At 42.7% G+C, this 12388-nt stretch overlaps 1 protein-coding gene across 1 annotated transcript in view; it reads left to right on the top strand.

Annotated features, from left to right (window-relative positions):
* Nucleotides 1-12388, top strand: part of cskl (c-src tyrosine kinase-like) — a 51726-nt gene that overhangs the window by 36683 nt on the left and 2655 nt on the right. The window contains exons 5-11 of the mRNA XM_032524050.1: nucleotides 3968-4187; nucleotides 8030-8123; nucleotides 9395-9460; nucleotides 9561-9660; nucleotides 9840-9930; nucleotides 11072-11145; nucleotides 11754-11949. Coding sequence (XP_032379941.1) covers nucleotides 3968-4187; nucleotides 8030-8123; nucleotides 9395-9460; nucleotides 9561-9660; nucleotides 9840-9930; nucleotides 11072-11145; nucleotides 11754-11949 — 841 coding nt within the window. The remainder of the gene's footprint in view (nucleotides 1-3967; nucleotides 4188-8029; nucleotides 8124-9394; nucleotides 9461-9560; nucleotides 9661-9839; nucleotides 9931-11071; nucleotides 11146-11753; nucleotides 11950-12388) is intronic.

Genomic DNA, 12388 nt, shown 5'->3' with positions numbered 1-12388 from the left:
CACTGCCACTGCCACTGCCACTTTGCTCGTTTGAAAGACATGATGTATCTCTCTCATGGGTGGGCCAAATTCTCTGGGTGGGCCAAGCAGAGAAAGGGGAGGTAACCTTGGCCCTTATGACCTCATAAGGAGCAAAATTCCAGATCGGCCCATCAGAGCTTTCATTCTCATAAAGGCGGAGCAAGATACCCAGGGCTCGGTTTACACCTGTCTCCATTTCTAGCCACTGGGGGACCAAAGACAGGCTAGGGGAACGCATAGTAATGTTAAAAAACCTCATAAAGGGAAATTTTCATGCCATGGGACCTTTTAAGTGTGTCCAAACATTTTACTGGCACTGTATATCAGCGTTTCTTATGCAGTGCAGAAAAGATGTTTAGTTGATGTGTTGTTGTTTTTGATTGGCCCTCTTGTTTTCCTAAAAGACACACGTCTTGAGAATATTTGGGGCTGTCTTGTGTGACTAATATGACCCATCCTTGCATTATAATCCCAAGATGAAGTCTATATACCCTAAAGTGAGTGTGTGTCTCTTCAAAAACAGAGGTCAGTCATAAGCAAGTCAGTCTTTAGTTCAGCCATGCTTATAGAGTTGATGGTAGGCCACTGTTGCATCCTGTTGGTACTGCAGGAAACATTTAAATAGACTTTTGACCCTCTTTGTCTCACTTCATCAACTGCTGCTGAAAGCTTTAACCTCTCCTTTTGCCACCACTCATACTACATGTCGGCACCATTTTGAACATGGTAATAGGGTCACCCAGCTCGTGTGTGTGTGTGTGTGTGTGTGTGTGTGTGTGTGTGTGTGTGTGTGTGTGTTGTGTGTGTGTGTGTGTGTGTGTGTGTGTGTGTGTGTGTGTGTGTGTTCTGAAGAGGCTCAGCAGTAACTTTTAAATTAGCCTTGTGCAGCTATGAGGGCTTTGCACACACAACAGCAATAGCTGTTACCAAACTGTTGTCACATTATGTGTATGTCATGAATGTTTTCCTTTGTTGAGAAAGAGCACAACATATATTAACGGTTGATTGCCATAATCAGCCAACTCAATTTCTTATTCACTCATTTTACTTTGATTTCACTTAATGGAATGAACAGACTCCCAAACATTTAGCATGGTTAGTGTTGCTGCCCTCATCTCCGTACTGCTGCCCTTGACATCACTGCATAGTTAAGTGCTTTTTCAAAACAATCAAGTCATCAGAAGTCGTCCTTCTGGAGCCCACAGGGACTTGTTGATTTCGATGTGAATCACCAACAGATGTCTCAGGGAAGACTTCTCCCTCTCTTCTGGGTTATGTAAGGGTTCAGCTGTGGTCCTCTGTCCCCATTCGCGCCCTGACTGATTGATACTCAGCAGTAGATACAGTCCTCGCCTCACTTGCATCCAACAGCTTGTTCTCTCTGCTGCCACCACGTGGCCGCCACTTATAACAACACCTATCCTAAAGAAGGCTGGGGTGTTCAACCCTGCTGCCCTACTTCCTCCTTCCCTGTTGTCCCCACCAAGTTGATTACAACATTTATGTCTTTTAAAAAAAGAAGTCCGTATGATGTTATGGATGAAAATTGCAGTTTAATGCTGCGGACAGAAGAGCTAGTGTGTGTCCACCAAAGGGCTATGTGTGTCTCTGGGCCATCCATGCTCGGCGCCTGCTTTCGGATTAGTGGGAGTTAAGGAGCTGCTGTCCATTGGAGAAGCTGCCTACACTGATCTAATCAACTCAACCCGTATTAAGCTGCTTTGCCACAAGGGCCTCTGCTGTCTTAGTAGGAGGAGGGAGTGACGGAGGCAGCCATGGGAAAGCAGGCTAAATCAATTATAGCCGTTGATTACCACCTCTTCACCAGCCAAGATGGATAGAGAGACCCTGTAGGCTGCTACTGTTTGCCGCTAATACGACCTTTCACACAAGAAGTGACATAGATCGATGGGATACGGTGCACTGTTGTGTGGTTGAGGTGTTTTAGGACCCCGGGTGTGTAGAAGCAGAAGATAAATTATATCCAAATGCTTACAATTCTGACATAGTCTCAACTCTTCTTTTACTGGGAAATGTAAGATACTTTACACTAGGGCTGGGCAATATATTGATATAACGACATTGTGAAATTAGAGTAGATAACGTCTTAGATTTTGGATATATCGTAATATGAAAATAGGTGTTGTCTATTTAAATGCTGAGTTATAATAAAGAGATGTCATTTTCTGAATTTATCAGGCTGTTCTAGCTGTTCTATTGTTTGCATTTGACCACAAAGTCATTATATCCACATTATTGATGATTCTTTATCTAAAATCTCATTATGAAGATATTTGATTCAAAGCACCAATTGTCAACGCTACAATATTGACATTGAGGTATTTGGTCAAGAATATTGTGATATCTGATTATGGCCCAGCCCTACTTTATACTTGAACATTTGCAGATCACAGGTTACTATCAATTTGATGTTTAATACTCATACCAATAAACCCAACGACAGGGAAGATTATTTCTGTGCATAGAAGAGATTTGTAAAGAGCAGCAGATGACAATATCCTGGTTATGATCAGGTTTTTGGAGTATCCCAGATTTGCGCGTTACACATGCAAACACTTTATCCTAGTTTCTGACTATTAAGTCTGATATGGCAATGCAGATTGTGAAATTTGTTGTTGCTCTAGTGTTCCGTCACTAGGGATCAGATAGAGCATCGAGTAGATTAATACATCAGCATTCAGAATCCCAGAAAACAAACTCTGTACATGTTTGAGGTAACTCAATACATAAATAAGAGGCTGAGATGTTAACAAATCAGGAAAACAGCAAGCAGACCATCAGAACCCCCCCCCCCCCCCCCCCGGTACTATATGATCATGTAAACAGGAGATGGATAACCAGGTTTCTCTGTGTTCCATGTACACACCCTATTCTGAATATAATCCAAACCAGGATATGCTCAAAACCAGGATACCGTTATGCAGCTGCCTAATCAAACCATTAGTAGCCTATAGATATATCCAGCAGGCCATATAGGAGGGTGACAGGGGCATAGAGCCAGCAAAGCAGAGCTTTATATTTCTCGAAACATTGTTGTTGTTTTTTTTATCCCTGCAGAAGCCTGAGTTTAAAGAAAGGAAAAAAGTGTGTGTGTGTGTGTGTGTGTGTGTGTGTGTGTGTGTGTGTGTGTGTGTGTGTGTGTGTGTGTGTGTGTGTGTGTGTGTGTGTGTGTGTGTGTGTGTGTGTGTGTGTGTGTGTGTGTGTGTGTGTGTGTGTGTGTGTGTGTGTGTGTTGTGTGGTGTGTGGTGTGGGTGTGTGTGTGTGTGTGTGTGTGTGTACCATGTTTCCTGTTTGGGTTCATGTCGAGACAGCCCCACCCCTGCTCCACCCGAGCCTAACTGACTGCAAGTGCCGCTGCTGCCGCCACACTTTTGTTTTTCACTTCTCGTTTCAGGGGAGGGCTGTGGGCCGTGATACATGGAAGTGGATCCTTCTGTCGGTTTGAAGTTTCAAACAAGCAAAGCAGGCATAGTGAAAAATGATGTGTGATCTGTTGTAGGAAGGAGCTGTAGAAGGATTTAGGCCTATCTGATGTTGACATCGAGCAGATGAGGGTTTCAGTTGTGTTCCACATGTGGCATCTCTGTACATGGATCAGACTCATCTTTTAAAAGACAACAATGGTTACATCAACTTGTGTGGTGTGCGTATGTGTTTGTGTCTGTGTGAACATGCAAACATTACATGTCAGTTTTTGAATCTCAATCCCCTGACCAGTTTTTCTTTTTCTTTCCTCACTTTCTTTGTCCCTGTCATATTTTGATGTCTGATTGACTGTCCTCTCCTTTAACGCTTTCTCCTCTCACTTTTTCTACCTCTTCATTCCTTGTTCTACTTTACACTGTCTCTTTGTTGTTGTTCCTTATTTTTCCCCTCTTTCTCCTCTTTGGCTCATTGATTTTCTGCCCGTCTTCCCACCTCGCAGATGGTTTCATGGGAAGATAACTCGGGAGCAGGCCGAGCGGCTCCTCTACCCTCCGGAGACGGGCTTGTTCCTGGTGAGGGAGAGCACCAACTATCCCGGCGATTACACCCTGTGCGTCAGCTGCGACGGCAAGGTGGAGCACTACCGCATCATCTACCACAACGGCAAGCTCACCATTGACGAGGAGGAGTACTTTGAGAACCTCATGCAGCTGGTTGAGGTGAGGGACAGCAGAGAACATTGCTGCCGTTTTCTATTATTTTGTTTTTCATCACATCATACCCTTTATACCCTTAATACACTTGGTTTTCTGTCTGGCAGATGAAAAGGATAATTGGCCACTTATTATCAGTGCTAATTAGTTGGTTTGTCCTTTAACTGACGAATAGTGAGGCCTGAAAGTCTCTAAGTGTTCCGCTGAAACACAGAGCGTGTAACGAGAGTTGTTTGTAAGAAAATGAAACCTTTGACCACTGACATTCAAAAACAGCTCTGCCAAATACTGCATCCTCCTCATAACTTAGTCCCTGAGTCCAACAGTTTTACCAGCACATAATGTAAATTTCATATATGTAAGTAACACTCACCTGCTCTAACAAAGAAGGGGATGCAATTCTAAAATGTGGCATTTCGATCTTACATGTATTGAAAAGGTCCTAAAAAAGGTATTAAATTTAATTTTATTTCTGCATATACCCTGTACCTGTAGATACATCCCCAAAAGCCCATCTCATCAGCGTTTCTCACTTTGTTTCCGGTAGTGTTTATGGTGTCAAAATTGACTCGATGGCAATCAGACAGTGTAGTGAAGCAATTAAGGTCTGTTTTAATAATTCCATATCTGCCAATTTTTGAATGTATATGTTCATTATCTCAGGAGATTTGAAATCCATCTTTCCACTTTGTTAGTATTTAGTAGAGGTGGAACTCACCAGAGGCCTCATGATACAGATTTTAAACACATTACAATCTTCTGCAATTTATTACCTTTTTTCTAACTTCATATTTTTCCCCAGTTTCAAATGATGTCCCCTAAAGGAAACTTTGTCAACATCTGTTTTATCTAAAAATTTAAATTTCTCTGTTAGTTAATCTCACTTTAATTTCATTGCTGCAAAATAGGATTGTCAAGCAGACAACCTGACCACCACACATATATAATGAAAGATTGATACTTGGCATCTGTGTATCGATACAGTATTGTCATGGAAAATATTGCGATACTATGCTGTATCAATTTTTTTTTTTTTTTCCCTGCTAGTATTTAGTGAAATTTAACCAATCAATCATGATTACATAACTCTGTAAACCCAAAACCCACACACACGCACGTTCAGTGTCCCGATGGAGTTTCCCTAAACATCAGACTCATGTACATGTTCTTGTTCTTCGAAAAGCTGTCTGATCCTCTCCCTCCCTGCCTGTTATCTGAAAGCCGGTTCAATAAAAGGACAGAGTGTGGAGAGGGGAAGACAGGAGGCAAGATGGCAGAGGGAAGGAGAGAGAAAGAGAGAGGTCTTTCATCTTCTCGGATAAAGAGAAGAGCTGGATTGGCGGCTATCACACTTTTAATTGGACCTCATCTCTTTGCCTTGCGGGGCGTTGGAAGTGGACGACAGGAATGTGCCAGCTGGCACGGGGACCATCTACATCCCCGCTGCATTCTTGTTATCAGCCACCCACAATCTATCTATCTCTCTATCCTTCTCTCACTCTCTTGTTCACACCCTCCAGGCTTGGTTCTGCCTCCACTTCCTTTCTCCACCTCCCTCCCTCCCCCCTTCTCTCTCTGTCTCTTTGTGTTCCCTCGTGTATATCAGGCATATTGCTTTCTTTCCTCCACTTTTTTTTCCCCCATCTCAAACTCTTCATCTGCCTTCCCTTACTACATTTCTCTCTCTCAATCTCACTATGTCTTTATCCTCTCCACTGTCTGCATTCCCACGTCTTCTCTTTCTCTCTATAATAGGCTATTAGAGGATGCCTCACATTCTTGTGTGTTTATCCGGCTTGCTCACTGTTCTGTCGCTCTGCATGCCCTGCTCTTATTGGCCTGGCACAGCAGGCTTCACATACATACTGTACACTCTCTCTCTCTCTCTCACACTCACACACACACAAGTGTACTTGCACACCCAGGCCTCATTTCTGTCAATCACACCAGCCAGAGTGATGGTGTGTATGTCCATCACATGCATTCAGTGGTACTGCTGAAGTGTTATTGACTAGGGTGTGACAGCACGGTGAAAGTATTTTCAGCTGCAATGCCCGTTTTGTATTTTTAATCTGTGATTACACCCTTCTGTGTTAATTACATATGGGAAGATCTTGATTTATCTAGCACCATTGTGCACTAAAAAGACATTCCCATGCAATAAAAGACTGAATTTAAGTAATTGCAATGTGTTAAACAACTACAGAGTTTTTCAAGATATTAAAATCACTGCACATATCATCACAAATGCTACAGCTGCATAACAGAAGAAAATCAAAACATGTGTAATTATATAAATATGTATGTAAAGAGGGTGGGTTCTGTGGGTTATGTGGCTCCATATATGAGGATCAGTGCTGAATAATGTAGGGGAGTGGACCATACCATGCTGCCCCCTGGTGGTTGCCACAGTAACTTACACTCCTTGGTTTGCCATGCTGCAGTTGTATAACATGAGGGTTTTGTTATCTGTGGGGTAGCTCTTTTTTTTGCTTTATTAATTTAGTAGTCACACAGAGGTTTGATGACCCATGTTTGTTAGCATGACACCGATTCACTGTTTGTCTTACACATTGGAATTTCACCAAAATGGGACATCTGCATTATTAATGCCATAATGTCTAACCTAAATTTCACATTAATGAGCAGCTATTGACGAGTTGTTTGGTTGGCTGTGTGTCTGGGGGGGAGTCAAATGCATTAATTGCTCTCACACCCACACACACACTCCTCCTCCTCATGCTGCTGGTTCCCACAATAACCTTCACAGCTCCCAGCAGGGGAGCTTCTTTAGAGCCGTCTTCAGATGCCTGACACATACTGTCAGCCTTCAGCAGAGGTTCATTCATTCCAAAAGACTTCCTGTCACCTCAATTGATGTATGATTGCAGTACAGATGCAATGGGTTTCAGTGATTTGCGTGTGTATAGTGATTTATGGTTGTGTATAATACAAATTAGCTTTCTATGATTATCTAAACCATCCTTATCCGATGAGATGATTGCCAAACTCTTCACATAAATTGAAAGAACTTTACCACTGCCAAATTGTAAGGGTACATGGGCTGGATGTCGTTGTAAGTTATGTTCTACATTCCCCTCAGAATTGGAGCTCATTAGAAGAGCACAGTGCTTAAATAAGCTGTGCTTTCACATTGGCAACATTGGCACCGCAGTTTGTTGATGCTGTCATTTCTTCAACAACACATCCTTGCCTCCCCCGATGGTGGAATATACCTCCTGTTCCAGTCAGAGCAGAAGAAGCAGCCCTGAAACTTCAGTCAAACAACTCATCTCATACCCTCTTCCCTTACACATGCTCATTTACTGTATGTCCATTCTGCTTATCGCCTCTTATTTAATTTCCTTCTTTTGTATGGAAATGAGGCAGGGATTCCCTCAAGACAGCCATCCTCCTCTTTAACAGTGATGCAAAGCATTGGTGAAGGCAAACACCACTGTTATCCTTTACATATTAAATTGACGGAGCCCCCCGCATATCAACTCTTAGCCGAAATCTTCTTTTCATCGCCCCCTTCATGTTCCTCTGCTGAGCATTGCTGTAAACAACAGCCTCACTTTTGTTTTGCATATCAAAGGCTTGTACACAGATTCACCAATCAGATTGCACCGTTGCAAATCAGTCCTTGATCACACAACTATGCCGAAGATGGGAGAGTGAGAATGAGATATTGCAGTACATACTGCCGACTGTTAAACATTAGATTTATAAAAAGTCAGAATGAAAAATAGCAGCCTGGAGTTTTAATGTAATTTCTAACACTTGCATAATGACGTTTGTCTTTACATTTTGAAAATGCATTTCATTCACTCTGACTCTGTCCCCAGCATTACACCAAAGATGCCGATGGCCTTTGCACCCGGCTGATTAAACCCAAGTTGATGGAGGGAACAGTGGCAGCACAGGACGAGTTCTCCAGGAGTAAGGACACACTAAGCTCATTACACTGCTCTACAGGGACGCTGGCACCAATGCACACAGGGACATTATTGTGTTTATATGCTCACGCTAGCCTCACAAGCAGTATAGCAATACAGTTTGTGGCACATGCACCATGTGAAGACAAAGCCAGCATCTCCTACAAGAACCCGCTATCATCCTTGTTCTAATAGCATTAATCAACAGAGGGTAATTAATCTCTGTGTGTCTGGGGACGACTGCCGGGCTTCACCAGTTCCCGAGGTCAATCTGAGTCTTCCTCCACCTCTGTCTCTCTTCATTCCTCTCCATGTACCCATCTGACCCGTCTCAAGGTTGATTTATGCTTTTGCGTTAATTGACCCCTTGGGTGCGTACATGGGTACGTGGAGATACCAATCCTACGCTGGACCCTACGCCGTAGCCTGACATTCACCTCTCAAATTTTTTTCCCAACTAAACGTTGTGGTGGTGCACGACGTGGCGGCGCACGTTGCTCGGCTATGGCTTGGTAGCATTGTATTTCCCACTACTCATTTCTGGGTTCTCCTTCTCCATAAGGAGATTCTGACATCCGTCAGAAAGCACAGGGGAGATACTTTGTTTCTCCCGCTACTCCTCGAGAGTCGGTGCTCGCTCCGAAGCTAATCACGGTCCACTCTCTCACTCGTTCTACCACACACTCCCCGCGCATACACATGCCAGTCCTTATTTTCTCTTAACGAGATCAACGGACACGCCAACGCGTAAGTATACCCATTAGACCACTTACGTAGGCTGCATTGAAAGCTCTGCGTGGAGTCTCCGGACAACCAGCCTTCACTCTTACACCAGAGAACTGGATAATGCTAAATGTTCACTTTCTGTGACTAATAACAGATAAATCATTTAGAAAGAATAATTCTTATTCTGACCAGAAGAGACATGTGAAACTCACTGGTGAAAATTTTGAGTTTTCAAAATAGTATAAATTGTATAATTTAATTGTATAAATTTGCTGTGGTGATAATAAATACAATATTAGTTTTTTTTTTTTTACTTTTGTTAATGCATGCTTTTCCCGGAGTGTTTTACATTTATGTCATTGGGCCTATAGCATGATTGATACTTTATCAATCCTGCAATGGGAGATTCTCTTTTTTTACTCTGTTAGTTAATACACACAGGTTGGATATACGTACACTCGTGCCCAGGACCTATACATGCACAAATGGAGAGATGTCAGAGTAGTGGCCTGTGAAGTCTATTAAATGTGATCTGTCTTCCCTTGGCAGGTGGCTGGGCCTTGAGCAGAAAAGAGCTGAAACTCCTTCAGACCATTGGCAAAGGGGAGTTTGGAGGTGAGGGATTGCTTTCACAAGGATCTCTGCATCATTTAATTTCCAACATCAGAGCCATTATAACTTGAGACTAAGATCGCCCTGTCTTTGTTCGTGTCAGATGTGATGGTAGGAGACTACAGAGGGACCAAGGTAGCGGTCAAGTGTATCAAAAATGACGCCACAGCGCAGGCTTTCATCGCAGAGGCCTCCGTCATGACGTAAGATCCTATAGCTATCGCTGTTTGTGTGTACGCACACAGGCACACCTTTCTCTTTTAAATAAAAAGTTGCTTTCTATCACAGTTTTCTTTTGGGGATGTGGACAGACAGGAGCTGCCTTTATGTTTCCAGCACGCTAACACTTTATTTTTTTCTGCTTCTGTTATGCTTTGTACAGGCAACTGAGGCACAACAACCTGGTGCAGTTACTTGGGGTAATTGTGGAAGAGAGGGGCAGTCTCTACATCGTCACAGAGTACATGGCAAAGGTTAGTCACAAGCCTTAACATGTATTATTATATTATTTTCTATTTGGTTTGTTTCATCCAACCTGTTAATTAGTGAGAGGTCAGATATACTGGAAGGCGGATTTGGTCACAGCCAGACTAGCTGTTTCCCCCTGTTTCATGTCTTTATGCTAAGCTAACTGACTGCTGGCAGTAGCTTTAAATGTACTGTCAGATATGAGAGCAACCGTGTCGTCTAACTTTCAGCCAGAATGTATTTCCCAAATTAAATGTGGAACTATTCCTTTTAATGTGATATGTGGAACCTAAAGTAGACATTACTACAATTTAAGTTAATAATAATAACCTAAAAAGCAATAACAATGATTTATGTAAATACCAAAAGACTTGACAAGATACTCCTATCCAGTTTTTAGCAAAAAAGTTCAACATATTTGTGACATTGGGCTCTTTCCGACCGGAGGGATTTTTGCAGTTCCTTGAACGCAACGTTCCTAGAACCCTTTTTTTTTCCTCATGTTCCGACTGGACCAATTTGGGGATTATAAAGTTTCTCTGACCGCAATTCCTGTAACACTTTCAGCTCCTACTTCAGGGCAGGGTCTTTTCTCTTTTCCACATGGGAACCCTTAGTGATCTAGCAACGCCTACAAAAACACAAACAGTACATATTCTTCACTGTCTATTGCAGTTCGCCTACGTATGCTAACTCGTCCAACAAACATCACACATTCAACCAGCTAATAGTTAATGCTAGTTAAACTCCCCGTCGTTTCTATCTTCTTCCATCATATTAAGTAGGATCCTATAACACTGTAGCCTTCGTCTTTTGTGTTTCTCTGTTAAGTACTCCAGCCTAGTCTTTAAACACCGCCATGGTTTGTTGTTGTATGTGGCGCTAAAGTCAAGTGACGACGCTATAAACACCATTGCCGTGCTTGCGTTACTCCCTTATCCTTCCTACCAGTTCCTATGGCCACTTGGCCAGTGCGAATTCCAATGGAAAAACCGAAGTGGACTGTTCCTATAACTACGTTCCTGCAACTACTTGGTGGGAAAGAGGCTATTGTGTGTTCCCATGTAGCCCAGTTGAGGATACACCAAAGTATTTTTTTTGGCTGGAACCATCCATGCTTAAAATGTCCTCCTCCTCTAAACACAGGGCAGCCTAGTGGACTACCTGCGCTCCCGAGGACGGACCGTGCTCGGTGGAGACTGCTTACTCAAGTTCTCACTGTGAGTCCTCTTTATCTCTGTTCAAGTACATTTGTAGAAAAGGTTTAATCAGCACAGCTCAAGGTCTAGAGCTACTGCTGCTCTTTAACTGTCGGCTTTTGAATAGAGTTTCAGAAAATCAGTCTCACGCTCTTGACTGGGAACATATAAGAACCCTTTGTTTACACAAGCAACCATCATGCAGGGAGTTTGTCTTGATTAACGGCTGCTTTATCTGCAAGTCAAGTGCCTTCATTTACTTGACAGTCATTTAGCTGATGTAACCAGCACAACTTAAAATGAGTGCAACCATTACATAAGTGTAAACATTCAGATCAGTAGGCATAAATGTAAGCATCCAAGTATTTCATGATTGAAAGAACATGTTAGAGATGTGCAATGGAATTAGATTTTAACTGCGTGAACTTTAAGCAAGTAAAGGTGGAAGATGTTCAGATATTTCCTGTTTTTTCTCCTCCGCTTACACCATCTTTTTTTACATTAATTTGCACTGCAGATGTCTTTTGTCATCTGGCAGGTCTTTTTATTTATTTATTAAGGAGTAGATGCACACCTGTGCCTTGTTATGATCTCACTCATCATCTCTCCTGTCTGCCTGTATCACCCAGTGATGTGTGCGAGGCAATGGAGTACCTGGAGGCCAACAACTTTGTCCACAGAGACCTGGCAGCTCGTAACGTGCTGGTGTCTGACGACAACATCGCCAAGGTCAGCGACTTCGGCCTCACCAAGGAGGCCTCCTCCGTACAGGACACTGCCAAGCTGCCCGTCAAATGGACCTCCCCCGAAGCAATAAGAGAGAAGGTGAGAGATGACGAGGGGTTGGACAGGTAGCAGACCTGAGATATTGTGCTGTTGCTTTTCAGCTGCTTCACATACATTTAATTTGAGTACCAGTGTCTGTAAGTTAGTTAGTAGCTGGACAACTCTTAAGCAGGGATGATAACATATTTTTTTATTTGATGCCAAAGTTGGCACTGCTCCGATATCACATTTAGCAAAAAGCAGACAATCTGTACATGACCCGTACGACAGGTCTGGATTACTTGTGAATCTCTTGTGAAAGTATGGAAAAATTGGCAGATGCAACAAATTCTCAAAGTGCTCATATTATGATTTTAGGCTTTTACCCTTTACTTTATGTTATACATTTCTTTGTGCACGTTACAGGCTTCCAAAGTGAAAAAGCCCAAAGTCCACCCCAGAGGGACTCACCATCTCCAACAGAAAACACTGTTCACAA

Source organism: Etheostoma spectabile, chromosome 1, assembly GCF_008692095.1.
Source record: "Etheostoma spectabile isolate EspeVRDwgs_2016 chromosome 1, UIUC_Espe_1.0, whole genome shotgun sequence".
Classification (NCBI taxonomy): domain Eukaryota; kingdom Metazoa; phylum Chordata; class Actinopteri; order Perciformes; family Percidae; genus Etheostoma; species Etheostoma spectabile.
This window is presented reverse-complemented; position numbering and strand designations above follow the sequence as displayed.